This window comes from Helicoverpa armigera, chromosome 25, assembly GCF_030705265.1.
Source record: "Helicoverpa armigera isolate CAAS_96S chromosome 25, ASM3070526v1, whole genome shotgun sequence".
NCBI lineage: Eukaryota > Metazoa > Arthropoda > Insecta > Lepidoptera > Noctuidae > Helicoverpa > Helicoverpa armigera.
The window spans coordinates 2,120,975-2,137,089 of NC_087144.1; the positions used below are offsets into that span (position 1 = coordinate 2,120,975).

General features: G+C 36.2%; 2 protein-coding genes across 2 annotated transcripts in view; both read right to left on the bottom strand.

Moving 5' to 3' along the window:
- LOC110376616 (solute carrier family 2, facilitated glucose transporter member 2) overlaps nt 1–16,115 on the bottom strand; it is a 324,460-nt gene that overhangs the window by 95,807 nt on the left and 212,538 nt on the right. The window lies entirely within an intron of this gene.
- Nucleotides 1–16,115, bottom strand: part of LOC110376619 (orexin/Hypocretin receptor type 1) — a 106,836-nt gene that overhangs the window by 17,483 nt on the left and 73,238 nt on the right. The window contains exons 4-5 of the mRNA XM_049845540.2: nt 14,110–14,251; nt 5,723–5,835 (exon numbers count right to left, since the gene is read on the bottom strand). Of these exons, the coding sequence (XP_049701497.2) occupies nt 5,723–5,835; nt 14,110–14,251 (255 nt within the window). The remainder of the gene's footprint in view (nt 1–5,722; nt 5,836–14,109; nt 14,252–16,115) is intronic.

Genomic DNA, 16,115 nt, shown 5'->3' on the forward strand with positions numbered 1-16,115 from the left:
ACGGCGCCGTTCTCGAAGTTGTTCGGAAATATGTATACCTCGGGCAGACATTGCAGTTAGGTAGAAACAACTTTGAGGACGAGGTGAATAGGAGAATTCAGTTGGGTTGGGCTGCATTTGGGAAGCTACGTCGAGTCCTAACATCGTCGATCCCACAGTGCCTAAAGACGAAAGTCTTCAATCAGTGCGTCCTACCTGTCATGACTTACGGAGCCGAAACGTGGACACTGACGGTACGGCTGGTCCACAAGTTTAAAGTCGCTCAGCGGGCTATGGAAAGGGCTATGCTTGGCATTTCTCTGAGGGATCGCATCAGAAATGAGGTAATCCGTCAGAGAACCAAGGTCATCGACATAGCCCACCGAATCAGCAAGCTGAAGTGGCAGTGGGCTGGCCATATTACCCGAAGAACCGATAACCGTTGGGGTAAACGAGTTCTAGAGTGGAGACCACGACTCGGCAAGCGTAGTGTAGGACGTCCTCAGGCACGGTGGAGTGATGACTTGCGCAAGACGGCTGGCAGGAGCTGGATGCGAGTAGCCGAAAATCGATCTCAGTGGCGTGCACTTGGAGAGGCCTATGTCCAGCAGTGGACTGCGATAGGCTGATGATGATGATGAATAAATAGGTACCTACGTGTAGGAGTCCTACAAATAATTTCTAATTTGAAAGTCCATTTAGAAGGTTAGATTTGAAGGTCCATTTTCAATACCTACGAAAGCTAAATTATTCCTAGTACCAAAGCAATCAGTTTGTGTAATTTGCATGTTGATTTGATTTCTACATTTGTTTAGTAATCGTATTTTCCACATTTTGACCCTAGTCCTAAGAGAACCACATACCGCAATCGGGTAAAAAGTAATTTTTTGTGATTTTTCAAGCTTTAGTATATCTGTTTAATGTTCTCGGAACACGAAAAAGAATATATTTTATATGAAAAATTTAAAAGCAAATATACCTGTATTTTATACGTGTAATTAATTCATTGTATGTTATTATAAAACTGATATAAAAAGACTATTTTATCAAAAACACGATTGGATTACAACGATTTTGATATTTATAAGAAGAGTAAAAAATATACCCAGTCGAATAATAAGATTTCCCGAATTCTGTGTGATAGAACCGTGCCGTTATGATGGATCCTACACTGTGCGCGCTGTAAGGCTTTGGAACGCTCTGCCTCACAGTATACGTGAGAGCAAGTCGTTAGATGTCTTCAAGAGACGAATTAAAGAACATTTCCTGTCAACATGACCTTATTTGTATGTATGTATTTATTTATTTATTATATTTTATGTTTTATTTAAAGGTATATATTTTATGTTATGTAGTTTCATCTTTGTTTTGTTTAATGTTGTGCACTTTAAATTTTCTCTTCCTTATCGCAACTCTCTATCGCTCTAAGGTTTGCTGTTAGAGAACCCAGTTCTGGGTTAAGCTCGCCTTTGTACATGTCTTCTCTGTGTTGTGTGTGTTTTTATATGTTTTTGTGTACAATAAAGAATAATAATAATAGAAATATTTTTTGAATACTTAGGTACACTTCACGAAATAAATAACGACTGTGCTTTTTCTGAACATTCCAAAAAAGGACTGTTCTCGCTAACATTGGAAAATTGGATTTTCCAAAAAAAAAAATAGCTATCGAGCCGATCTTATTTTATGTGATCTATATGAGTTTTATTCCTAATACTTTTTTAACCGACTTCCCAAAAAGGAGGAGGTTCTCAATTCGTCGGGATCTCTCTTTTTTATGTATGTTCACGGATTACTCGAAGATGCCTGGACCGATTTGCAAAATTCTTTTTTTGTTTGATAGGGTATACCTCACACCATCCTCCGAGCCTTTTTCCCAATCATGTTGGAGTCGGCTTCCAGTCTAACCGGATTCAGCTGAGTACCAGTGCTTTACAAGAAGCGACTGCCTATCTGACCTCCTCAACCCAGTTACCCGGGCAAAATAGGGTATACCTCACAGGTGGTCCCATAATCATCAGGTCAGGATCTGATGATGGAAACCCTGAGAAATCGAGAGCAACTTTACAACAACGAAAATTGTAGGCATACATAGGTTAAAAACTTGACAATGAGGTGTACGTCTGATAATACTATGATAACAGTGAAGGTTTGGAGCTGACCTGATGATGGAGACGAGAGAAGGTTGAGGGAACTCGACAACTGAATATGTAAACTACCTCGTGTTTGGGCTTATATTCTTTGTATTGACGAGACCTTTGTAACTGTGAAGGTTTGGAGCTGACCTGATGATGGAGACGAGAGAAGGTCGAGGGAACTCGTCAACTAAATATGTAAACTACCTTGTGTTTGGGCTTATATTAGTCGTATTGATAAGAACCTTCCACTAATGTGGATAGTGTCAACTATACTTGTCACTGAAAAGCCAAAACTAAAAAATTTTTTACAAAAAAATTAAACCGACTACCAAAAACACTGAAAAGCAAAAAGAAACTATTCTTAGGTGCATCGGCCTAGAAGTCGGTGGCGAAATAAACATATAATCATCCTCTAGACACCGAACTCTAGGCCGATGCACCTAAGAATGTTTTTTTTTTTGCTTTTCAGTATTTTTTGGAGTCGGTTTAATTTTTAAAGCTGTTGAGTTTGTTTGTTTACTCGATCGCTCTAATCCGAGGAACTACGGGACTGATATGAAACATTTTTTCAGTGTTAGATAGCCCATTATTTAGGAAGGGTGAGGTGAGGAGTAGGTACTTTTTATCCAGGTGTGCAGGAGACGAGGGTAAACTGCTGGCGTATCTATAAACAAACATAGACAGAAAACTTTATCCAAAACTAGCCGTTTTCCCGCGTTTACCGTCATAAAATATAGCCTGTGAAAGTTTTTTTTTTTAAATCGGTCTTGTAGTTTTTGTGTTTATCCATTACAAACAAACAAAAAATCATTTTTTCATATTTATAATATTAGAAAGAAGTGGTAAAACCGCTGATAGAACATAGTCGTATCTAGAAACAGATCGAAACTTTGCGCCTAAAAATGATACAACATTAGGTATGTAACCTCTGCCAAAAAATCCTAATGCAATACAGACTTGGTATGTCCATAAAACACAGCACATAAAGTGCCGATTGATGTTTTCATACATTTGTTATTGCTGAAGTATTTTTATCAACAGTATCTCGATCGAACAGACAGCTCTGTATTATTTTATCTGGGAATTATATATGACGGCTGTTCTCTGACCTTCATAGTTTAGTGTAGCTAGATATTATGAAGTGGTGTAGGAATAGAATAGAAAAAAATTACTAATCCAAACTAATATTATAAATGCAAAAGTAACTCTGTCTGTCTGCCTGTTACACTTTCACGTCTAAACCACTGAACTGATTTTAATAAAATTTGGTACAAAGATAGAGTTGACCTTGGGAAAGAACATAGGATAGTTTATATCCCGGACTTTTGAAGAGTTCCCTTGGAAATGCGATATAACCGAACTCGATGCGGGCGAAGCCACGAGCGTAGCTAGTATTTAAATAAAACTACTTTTAGGGATTTTATCGCGGTTATATTAATATTATTTAATCCCGACGTTTCGGATCCTTTACATCATCCATGGTCACGGGCAGACTGAGAGTCTGAGTAAATAATATTAATATAACCGCGATAAAATCCGTAAATGTAGTTTTATTTAAATGTCTAATATTCGCGTAAGTGTCAGAAATGAATTTACTAATGTTCGGCCCCGAATCAGTTCCTGTCGGGTCGAAGAAATATGGCTTTTGTGGGTTGTAGAAACTTTCGCAAAGAAGCCCAAAGTCTGAAAGTGAGTGGTGTTATATCCGTCGTGCCTGGAGGGCATGTAAAACTCTGACACTTGGCCTTATTAGGTGCTCACTCGATAAGAAGTTGATACAACTGACTTTCCTCAACGCTTTTCAGTAGTTATTGCATAATAAACATCCCTCATACTATCACATTTCCATACATACAAGCATTTACGACCCGACCCGGGAATCGAACCCGAGACCTCGGGCACAGCAGCCGCGGTTGCGACCACTAGACCAACGAGGCAAAATCCAATGTGGCTAAATCGATTCTAATGATATTTATTATGGAAAGAGATGAGACCTTAGCCACTTCCACAGCCAGGTTTTTATGCGTTAGTTTAACACTCTTTTTTATACATCGAATAGGGACTCAGAGTAAAGCCTTGGGAAACAGTTAGTATAAGTAGCTAAATAACTTGTACCGTACTTTGAGCTAGAAGATTAAATATTAAGTGCGTACCGTATTGTTCGGAGACTTGAAATCGCAAACTTCTCTTTGAGACAAAGGGACTACCTTTAACCTAAATTGAGTTAGACAGGAACTTAGCGACAGAATCGTACCTTTATTAATTTTATTGGTACACTGGCTTTTTTCCTAAGGTTTTGTAGAAACTTCCCATAACAGGATGAAATACTGCCTTTGATACCCGCGTAAAGTGTGGACACGGATTACTTAATAGTTAAGTGTAGCTTTCTTTCAAAGACATTTTGAAATCGGTTTAGAGTACCACCCGCACTCTACAAACTTTTAGTCGGCCGATAGTTTGTTTGGGGTCATAATTCAGTATGAAGATGAATGGTAGTACGCACATTACAAAGATCTGATATTTAGCCGGTATCGTGGCTGCGGGATTGTTCGCGCGAGATACCGCGGCCCTGGTACATAAAAGGCCCACGACGGAACACGACGGTTTTTAGTCAGTAAGAGTCTGACACTCCCTCACCGCTGCTAACCCACAGCGGGAGGGGTCATTGATCATTTCTGACGTCGTTAAAAAAAAAGATATCGGTATCTATTTACCGACTGAAATCTTTAATTGGAATCTTCTTTTTTTATTGTCATATGTGGGGTCAATGTTTAGTCTACGTGTACTCTAAATAACATTTTATTTTGACAAAAAAAGTCTCTGTCCAATAATTAAAACAGAAGTTACCAAAAAATCAAACTGTTTATTTTTAAAGCAGTCTAAAGAACAGGTGTTATATCAAAGTTTAACTAATAACTGTCCTGCATTTGAGAAATTACTTCCGTTGCTTTTCAAACAAGTTTTTTCTTAAGACATAAACGTCAAAATTATCTCATCTTGTAAACAGGATTTAAGTTCAAAGAATGCACTTGTAAATCTTTTCATCATAATTTATAACAATTACTATTATTCTATAAAAACTATGGAATGTCGGAATTTCGTAAAAAAACTATAACGTATGGGAAAACTGTTTGTTTTTATAACAACGGTGTCAGAAAGAAATACGTGGGTTCTTTGGAAATTATAATTTGATGAGTTTGCCGTTCACACCTTTTAATTGCAATTTTTAATAAACATTCTGTAGAGACCTATTTTATACACATATGTGTACTATGTGTTTTTTTACAATTAAACTATTATGCATTTTTTAGAGTTTGAGTGCAGTTTTAGAGCTGTTTATCCCAAATTCCAAATGAGAGATTTTCTCTTTTTTCTAGAAGATATGTTTTAATAACTTATCAGTTGCTTTTCATTTATTTTAGCCAAACGTCCAGACTTTAACTACTGTACATAGGCTACATAGGCTTTGGGCTCAGTCTTCAGAAATACGATTTTGTCGTATTTCAGAATAGCTTTTTATCACACTAATATTATGAAAGCAAAAGTTTGCAAGTATGTAAGTGTTTTCAGTTGAATAGCTTATACAGTAAATAGTTATAACTTACTCTGTTCAGCGGGTGCCAGTTTCATTGTCTCTGCATGACCAGGTATCTTCTCAGATCGCCACAGCACCTTCACGATCTGATAGTACGCGACTGTCATCAGCAGAAGTGGTAGTCTAGAAACAAAAATACAATTTAGTATTAAACCAAGTTCTATATCATAGGAGAAAGTTAAGGTACTTTCAGTTGGGACGAAACTTCCTCCCTAATCTTATCACACTATATTGATTTGATCATCAGGGATAAATATAAACGCGAAAGTTTGCGAGTGTATGTTCTTTTCTTGCGGATATTGACTTGTTACCTAGGTGCGGCAATTAGTTCTAAGTGTAGGTCCACACTGCGAGCCTAGCGCGGTTGCGACGGCGGGCGCGAAATATCAAACATATGAAAAGCGCCTTTGCGTCCATATTGAAGTGACTAAGGCGGAAGCCTAGTGCGATGGGTTTGAGCGACAAAGCGAGCGTAAGTTTCAAACGCTTCTATCCGCGCGTTCTGGCCACACTACGGGCCTAGTCATCGAGCGACCCAATGCGCGAGCGGTGGGGGTAACAAACTAGTTTTGGCATTTAGTTCTATCTTATCTTTTGGCGTATGTGCATTTATATTCGTTTGTCTAAAAAATGGCGGTGAATACTGAATCTTTCATAAGTGCAATTCAATCTAAACCACCGATCTGGCAAAGCAAACATCCACACCACAATAATCGCACAATAACAAGAAAGTTATGGAGTGAAATAAAAGAACAATTTCCTATAAGTCAAGGTTTTGCACTCCTGATGTACGTCACATCGCTACAAGCGCTCGCGCCTTCACTGTGGCCACCAAACGCCACCGCTCGCCGCGCCCGCCTAGGCTCCAGTCACCGCGCGTGCAGTGTGGACCCACACTATGGGGTCGCAGTAAATTAGACTAAGAGTTAGGCTTGAACATAGTTGAAGCTGACCATTCTGTCGCCTATTTGTCTCTCAACACATCGTATATTTTAGCAATATTTCCGATTTAAGACTACCCATAATAACGACCAAAAAATGACCAAACATTTTTTCACAAAAAGAAAAGTTTTTTCCATAAAGGATCCTTTCAAATTGGACGTTTCGTGTCGGTGCGGCTGTGGTACGTTTTGTATGAAAACAAGTGAATGTCCATGCGAATGACAATGAATGATGAAAATGGACGGTTAGAAAGACAGAAAGACAATAATTAAGTATGATGAAAATGTATAGTCAGAAAGACAATGTTGAGTTAATCAGCTGTAACTAGATTGAAGATTTTATATGAACTCTTATTTTATTTAAAGTAAGGTTTGGGTGTTGATGGATCATGGCCATAATATATGCTATCGATCAAAGTCAATTTATATTACAATTATGTACACCAAATGATATACTGGGTGTCCCATAAGTCCTTTGAAATCTAAATTTCGAATAAAATTTAAATTGCGCGCGGGAATGGCATGCGGGGTGCGGGGATAGCATCAACGGTCTTTGGGAATTCATTCGCCATGAAAAGTTTTACCGTAGCGGACCGTGGTTTTTGTGTGTTTGAGTTTTATCACAACAATGATTCAACGTTAACGGAAGACAACATCGACGTAGTGCAAGAGTCAGTTCGTGAAAATCCTACTCAATCCATTCGTAAGCGTTCCAATGCATTAAATACACCCAGATCGACGTTACAGCGCATTTTAAAGAAAGCTAAGAAATTACCATCCATAAAAAATTCAGTTAATACAGGAATCAAAAGATACGCCGCGCAATGAACGCGCAATGGTGGCCGAATCATTGTTTTGATAAAACTCAAGCACACAAAAACCACGGTCCGCTACGGTAAAACTTTCCATGGCGAATGAATTCCCAAAGACCGTTGATGCTATCCCCGCAACCCGCATGCCATTCCCGCGCGCCATTTAAATTTTATTCGAAATTTAGATTTCAAAGGACTTATGGGACACCCAGTATAATAAGTATTTATGAAATACATTCATTTTCATTGTGTCGTCTATTATTTATCACAAAACTAGAAAAATCAAATGGAACTCGTATTATTTGACCTTAAGTGTAATTGTTTGACTGATAATACACTCTTTTGCAAAAAAAACGGGCACCTATGTGAAAACTTGGTTTTAAGGATTTTACGTGTATTTCAAGGGGTTTTAATAACTGTAGGATGTTACTAGCATCAAAAGGGTTAGACAAGCATGCGTGAGAGTGTATTCTAAATTTGAATTTTGGAGAAATGTTAAGAAAATGGTTAAACCTTGCTTTGGACTAGTTCCTGGTAGAAAGTTCGTCGGCGTTTTGAAAAGTTTTTGGCGTGATTTTCAAAAAACTGATAATGCTGTTTTAATTAATGATTAATGGACTTTTCTTTTACATCAAAACCTTTTTTAAGAACTACGCGTGTTTGATAAAATTTTCACCTACTCTAAATGATCTATAGTGATGATAGATGGCAATGTTAAGAGATTCGGTATTTTTGTGTAACGTGTTCTATTGTTTAGATATTGTACCCACGCGGTTTAAAATATCCTTTTCTCATAAATAAACACTATTTAGAGTAGTCTCAGTACTTTGGGCTGCGAAAAAACCAATTTAAAGTTAGCAGTGCCGATCACAACTCGTCACCTATTAGACTTTGACATTTAAAAAATACCGAATTTTGTGATAAATGTTAAATTAACCATATCAAAAATGATGAGGAGGGTTAAAGCTATCCAAGCAGTTAAATTATTGCCGCGTTAAAGCTCTGGATAACTCCATAGGTGTCGGGTTACTAAACGATGATTTAGCTGAAAGGGAGTCATGAATTCAAAATTATTGACCAAAGGTATGTTTCTTAAGAAATGAGCAGGTAGCCAATTATTGTTATGATTTATGCAGGAAAGTGCTGTAGATACCAAAAAATCTTGGAGCAGGAAGGTTTATTCAACAAAATGTCCGTTTGATGAAAACACGTTATTTGAACGCTCAAACTCATAGATCTTCAGAGGTCTACGGGGTTACCCCAGAGGCGAGGTTGTTTAAAAATCTGTGATTACGAGACCTTAAGACCTTATGCTTACAGTCTATCCGTTATTTTCTGTATTTTGTAGAATTTCAATATTTTTCAAAATGTCAAAGTGTGATAGGAGATGAGTTGTGATCGGCACTGCTAACTTTAAATTGGTTTTCTTGCAGCCCAAAGTACTGAGACTACTCTAAATTGTGTTTATTTATGAGAAAGGGATATTTTAAATCGCGTGGGTACAATATCTAAACAATAGAACACGTTACACAAAAATACCGAAACTCAACATTTGCCATCATTCATCACTATAGATCATTTAGAGCAGGTGAAAATTTTATCAAATACGCATAGTTCTTAAAAAATGTTTTGATGTCAAAGAGAGGTCCATTAATTATTAATTAAAACTGCATTATCAGTTTTCTGAAAATCACGTCAAAAACTTTTCAAAACGCCGACGAACTTTCTACCAGGAATTAGTCCAAAGCAAGGTTTAACCATTTTCTTAACATTTCTCCAAAATTCAAATTTAGAATACACTCTCACGCATGCTTGTCTAACCCTTTTGATGCTAGTAACATCCTACAGTTATTTAAACCCTTTGAAATACCCATAGAGTCCTTAAAACCAAGATTTCGCATAAGTGCCCGCTTTTTTTGCAAAAGAGTTTATATATAATTTATGAGATCAAAAATATACATTGTTTCTTCTATAGGTATGTTGTTCTAATACATGAGCTTTATTACTGTCAAGTTTCATCAAAACCCATCCAGCAGTTCTTGATTGGGAGACAAAAAGTTACAAGCACCCATATATCCATAATTATATAGATACTCACAAACTTTTACATTATAATATTACATATGTTAGGTATACATTCAATAACTGAAAACTTTAGTTCACTAAGTACAACCAAATTTCTGTCAAGTTATCATCAGTCTTACAATATAATAATCATGTATTATGTTTCAATCGCTCTAAGTTGTCGAATAATCTATGTTATAAACTTATAACTTAGTAGAAACTTGGATATTATTGATAGTGTTCGTGTTAAAGGATTATTGCAATTCACAAGTTTAATATAATAGGGATCGACATCATGAAATTTAAATTATTTCAATGGGTGATGTCTTGGACATACCTAGATTACAAGTCATGATAAATTATTGTAATATGATCACAAATTCAAGCTCCGATCTGTTAGGATTTTTTTTCTATGCACATACATATATGCATGATAAAAACTTTTTTTTGGCTACAGTCAGGTCCCAAAAGCCTAAAAGAAACCTGATAATGGTGTGTCCCATACCCAGAAGTATCACTTTCTATATCAAGCACTTGATTCATGATAACATGATAAATGCCCCTTTCTCCCATCTTAGCTATTCAGCCATTGGTTGAAACTACTAACGGTACACTGACTACGAAAGCAATAAGCAAAATCAAAATTCATATTTTTCATATCCTGTTTACACGACCTACTTTTTATTTTATACAAAAAAAAAATACAACCTTAATATTTTCGATAAAATATTAAAGTTAATTGACCATACAAATCCCTAAACACTTCCTTTATTCACATTTTTTTAAGCCCTCAAACAATACTCCTGAAAAAAAAATCTTAATTAATCTAAAATTGCTGGTGAAATTTTCCGTAAACAAATTGCTGTCAATTAATCTCTCAAGGACATAGGATTTCGTATTTTCTACACTGGCATTGAAAAATGCGGATTAATTTTTCAAAAATCAAATTTTGAGAGACCTGTTATTTGGCATTTAATTAATACCAAATACTAAGGTTTTGTGAAAGGATTTGAGAAAAATATGAAATTGGAATAAGGTTGTAAACACATGACGAAAACTATGTCAAGTAGTATTTGCATGAAAGAATGAAGTTTTCTAACAAAAGCTTTAAAATACAGATTTGCCTGACCAGATTAGAATAAAAACATGACATGTTTGTGGTAAAACATTCTGAAAAAGGGCACCTTTTGAAAAAAAACAATTTGTATGCTTCTCGACCACCACACACCACACGAGTACAACAATCTCCAAAAGCAAAGAAAACTCGTATATTTATAAAAATTAGGACAAATATAGGTATATTATTTCCATCCATACACTTCTTTTAAACTTTTTTCATGGTGAGGATCATCATCAGATTTGTTCAATTTCAATAATTGAATGACCCCGTCCCGCTGTGGGTGCAGCGTGAGGGAGTGTCAGACTCTTACTGACTGAAACCAACCATGTTCCTTCTTCTTGAGCCCTTTGTGTAACCTGTATTTCGGTTTCCTCAATACAGTAAATGATTTATTTTTGTGTAACAGTGGACTTCGCCCAAATTCCTTACAATTCTTTAATTAATAGAATGGTCTTGTAACACGCAAGTCCTAAGTTCGGATCCAATTTATTACCAAGACTGAATGAAAGCTTGGAAATAATTGCTTTTACAAGGCTTCCATAAAAAGATTATGGTCTTCCTACAAAAAAGTAAGGGTCAATTCCCACTGAAAGAGCAGCGGCCGGCAGCGGCCGGCAGCGGCCGTAATTGCAAGGGATTGAGCGCGAGCGCGGCGGGCCGCGCGGCGCCGCGCTCTTACATTTTCCGTGCTCTTACGGCCGCTGCCGGCCGCCGCTCTTTCAGTGGGAATTGACCCTAAAACTGACGTTTGTAACATGCGTTTTACTAAATGTTGTATGGAAAATTTTCTTTAAACACGTGACTAACATCTGTTTAATTTCTTTTGTACAAAAACCGCCAGTGTTTTTCGTAGACAATATATTTTTGGTGTTATCACTGTCTTTTGATGTTGTCATTTGTAAAAGTTAACCATGAAAAACATGAGTAAAAAAACCGGCCAAGTGCGAGTCGGACTCGTGCACGAAGGGTTCCGTAAATTACAGTTAAATCAACCTATCTCAAAAACTATAAGAGATACTTTGATCAAACCAAAAATCGTTGAAAGAGTTAATTAGCATGCATCACCTCTATTTTTTTTAGAATTTTATACCCCGTAGTTATAAAAATAGAGGGGGGGGGGACATACTTTTTACGACTTTGAGAGCTGATATCTCAAAAACCGTTCACTTTAAGAAAAATGTTTTTTAGAAAACTTTATATCATTTTAAAAGACCTTTCCATTGATACCCCACACGGGTATGTTCATCGAAAAAAAAAATTTCATCCCTCAGTTACATGTATGGGGGGCCCCACCCCCAATTCTTTTTTTTACTATTTAGTGTCATATTTTTGTAGCGGTTCATACAACACATATTCCCATCAAATTTCATCACTGTAGTACTTATAGTTTCCGAGTAAATCGGCTGTGACAGACGGACAGACGGACAGACGGACAGACGGACATGACGAAACTATAAGGGTTCCGTTTTTGCCATTTTGGCTACGGAACCCTAAAAACAAGAGGCTGTCTTGGAATTGAAATTTCTGTAGTCTTCAAATTATTGAATGGTTCATCCACAGACTTTTTTTAATTTTTGGAGACATTATCTGACTAAATACTGACATTTGACTTTTTTTAGGTACAAATAAAATTCTGTGTTTGATTATGAGGGATTGCATTTCCACTTCTTGCACTGACCTAAATGACTGTCTTTTGCCAATACCTGTCAACTACACAGAACTTTCGGTCGTTCTATACATATACATATACTTGTTAAACTTAGTTTGTTTTTATTACTTTGAGCTGAGAGTAAAACCGCCGAATCGATTGAACTTCCGACAAGCAGATGGGTTTTGACAGGTATAAATTACTTTTTATTTGAACGCAGGAAGAAGTTAGTTAAGTAAACGCAGGTGAGATAGCGAGGTACATAAATATAAAAACCACGTTTTTATATGAACAGATCAAATGACTACACTGTGAGTTAGCAGCGCGAGAGAGTGTCAGACTCTTACTGACTGAAACCCACCATGTTCCTTTTTAAGTCCTTTATGTACCAGGACCGCGGTAACTCGCGCGAACAATCCCACAGCCCACACAAAACCTACGCAAGCGATTTCGCACTTTAAATTTAATAATCTAAAAGCTAGATTACTATGATAACTATTTCTTAAGCTTTACTTACCAAAGGTTAGTTTTGTCTTACACAAGGTACACAATTCCTGGGCTGCGGGTTGTTCGAAAGAGATACCGCGGCCCTGGTACATAAAAGGCCTATGACGGAACACGACGGTTTTTAGTCAGTAAGAGTCTGACACTCCCTCACCGCTGCTAACCCACAGCGGGAGGGGTCATTTGATGATTTTTGACGTCGGAAAAAAAAAGAAAAAAAAAAAAAGATACACAATTCCTATAATTACCATATTTCTCATTATGTGGCTATAAATACCTTACTTAAGACCGCTGTTTCGCGAGTTACTTAAGTACCTAGCTATATGATATACATACATATATGTAGCTATAAGTTTACCACAGAGCCGCAGCAATATAACTAAAACTTTGTCAATGTTGGTTTATACTTGTTGGTGTATTTGTTATTTGTTTTTATATAATCCTTTTTTTATTTTTATTAAATTAATATTGAATGTTAACCATTTTTCTGTGCATGCTGTGTTAGCCAGTAAGTAGTTATTACACTTACCAATGTAATGTTTTGTAATTTTTGTATCTCAAAAATGTTATAGTGTACATAACTGTTGGCTACCTAAATAAATAAATAAATAAATACTAAATTAATTGAAAGTTATGTACAGATTGTACTCTGTAGATATTTGTACATCTATGTACATTGTAGAGGTATTTAACGCTTTGACGAGCCAGTGCAATTTATAGTTTAACTTGCAATGTTAATAAAACGAATTCGTGGCCTTTTGCGCTTCACTGAAATTTGATTTACAGTTGTAGTTATTTTTTCCTGCAGTTTAATTCGCGTTGTTTCACAAATACTTAGCGTACCTTTTTGATCAAAAGCATAGTACCCATTTTATTAAAACCCGATGTCAATTTTACGACATTACACAGACTCAAATTCAAGAAACTATTTTAACCCGAGCCCGGGTAACTGGGTTGAGGAGGTCAGATAGGCAGTCGCTTCTTGTAAAGACTGGAAGCCGACCCCACCGTGATTGGGAAAAAGGCTCGGAGGAAGATTTTATTTTATATTTTTATGTAATACCAGCTAATTACAATACGGACACCATCTTAGGTTATAGCCTTTTTTTATCGTCCCACTGCTGGGCACAGTCCTCCTCTCTCACGGAGAAGGATTGAACGTTAATCACCATCACCATCGCTTGCTCAATGCGGGTTGTTGATTTCAGACTTTATAGTCCAGGTTTCCTCAATACGTTTTCCTTCACCGTTTTATCAGTCATTGCTATCTTAGTAAAAACTAAAATAGGTTAAAATGGGGATACTCACGTGTAAATGAAAATGACTTTTATGATGTGCCACACAAGGTCGCTATTCGATGACCACGTCGCAACGCACTGGACGAGGTACTCCAACTCGAATCTTAGAGGCACTGACTTTTCTGTAGTCAGTACCACGAGTTCTGGAGCATCTGTTGACAAAACAATCAATAAATAAGAGGTTTCTATACTTTTTATTGGATGGTTTGTTTTTTATATTTTTTATAGATGTTTACTGGGGTGGCTCTAAGTCATACTTGTTGATCAAATATAAAGTTAAGCAAAGCTTGGCGCGGTCGACTTATGGAAGGGTGACCATCTGGTCACGTAGAGTATCCGTGTTTTCATGTGGGTGCTGGCTATCATTTGAACATCTTTGGCAGTCGTCACGGTTAGTCAGAAGCCAGAAAGATTGACAACCAGTGCGATCAATTGGTATGGGTGTGTCTGGGTAACTAGATTAAGAAGTATCTCATTTTAAGTGAACTGTAATTGTTCTTATGAGAATAAATTCTTTAAACCTAAGAAGAGCAGATAGTTGGTCCAGGGTAAAACACTGGTACGTACTTACACGAGCTTATAAGCGCGTCTGTACTCTTACGATTTTTTAGTTTGTTTCAACAGACGAGTATTTTAGCATATTGTCTTAAATATACTCGAACATATTAAACGCCATCTATCCTCAGTTTAAGATAAGATAAAGATAAATTTATTTGTTAAAAACATATGTTATAAAGGTGTTACATTTATTTACAGTGTCCATATGTTTTGCCATGTCAGGCGTACAAATTTACATTTATTAAACTAAAAATTTAAAATCTAAAATCTATATTTAAACAAAATAAGTACTTACTATAAACAGAACTTAGTAGGTATTTTAAATGTTATCTTTTAAGAAATCACCTATCTTATAGTACGCTCTAATAAGGGCAGGAGATTGATGAATTACAATACAGATTACATAGACTTAGGATCTGATGGAAACATGGAATTAATCTCCATATAGTTATAATATTTGGGGTTGTAAATTCAGAGTACGAGCAAGTGATTGATATTCCATAGTATCTATAGGACAGGAATAACCAAACCACGGTTCTGAGAGTAGGTATATAGTCTATCTTGTAATATATGATAGTTGGATAGCTGTGATACATATGTACATATTTGAGGTAAGCTGAAAACTTTGTTAATACGCCAAAGACTATAATTCCTACTTCAATACAGAACTACAGACCCGGCTTAGGACTGGTGGTGCTTTACGTGAGTTTCTATAACCTATCCATCTATATATTGATTTGACTTTTTACAATAGCTCCATATGTACATCATACTGCAATCTCTAATCGCAAAACAATGTAAGATAGGTAATGGAAATCGTAGTCAGCTATTATTATCTAGTAAGTTTTTTTTTAATATATTTCAATTATCTTGTTTGTTTAGTACACAGAAGATGAAAGTTTAAGGAAGAGTATTTCAATTAAATACTTCAAGGCTTTCAAAAGATTTTTTATAGGGCTCAATTACAGTACTATTCTACATATTAGGATTCTTTCAGCAGAAAATATTCGTTTTTCTAATTAGGTAATTCTATTAATACGGGAAGGAAGCGTTTTGTAAATAAATTGGGGTGAGGTTATTAAATGTATAATTTATTTTGAACATTATAATTAATACCAAAACACGTGTAAACTTCAGAAAGTTATACCAAAGTTCAATCAATTTAAAAGTGACAACCTAAATTCTTCCCTGTTTCTTTCCTTCTCGTAAATTATATTAAAATCATGCTGTTATATTAAATGGCCGAAACAAATTATCAACGATTAAAGTTCTAAGTGGAAGCTTAAAATAAACTCCATCAAACAATTTAATGTGTTCCAAGCAAGGAGAACCAAATGACAAGCGGAGATATCATAACGCAAAATCTCCTAAGAATGTAGCGCGCTAAACTGCAAGTGTTGCAAGCTCCGCCCTAACACGCCTTCTATGGAAACCTTCCTTTATTTTCAAAATAAGATG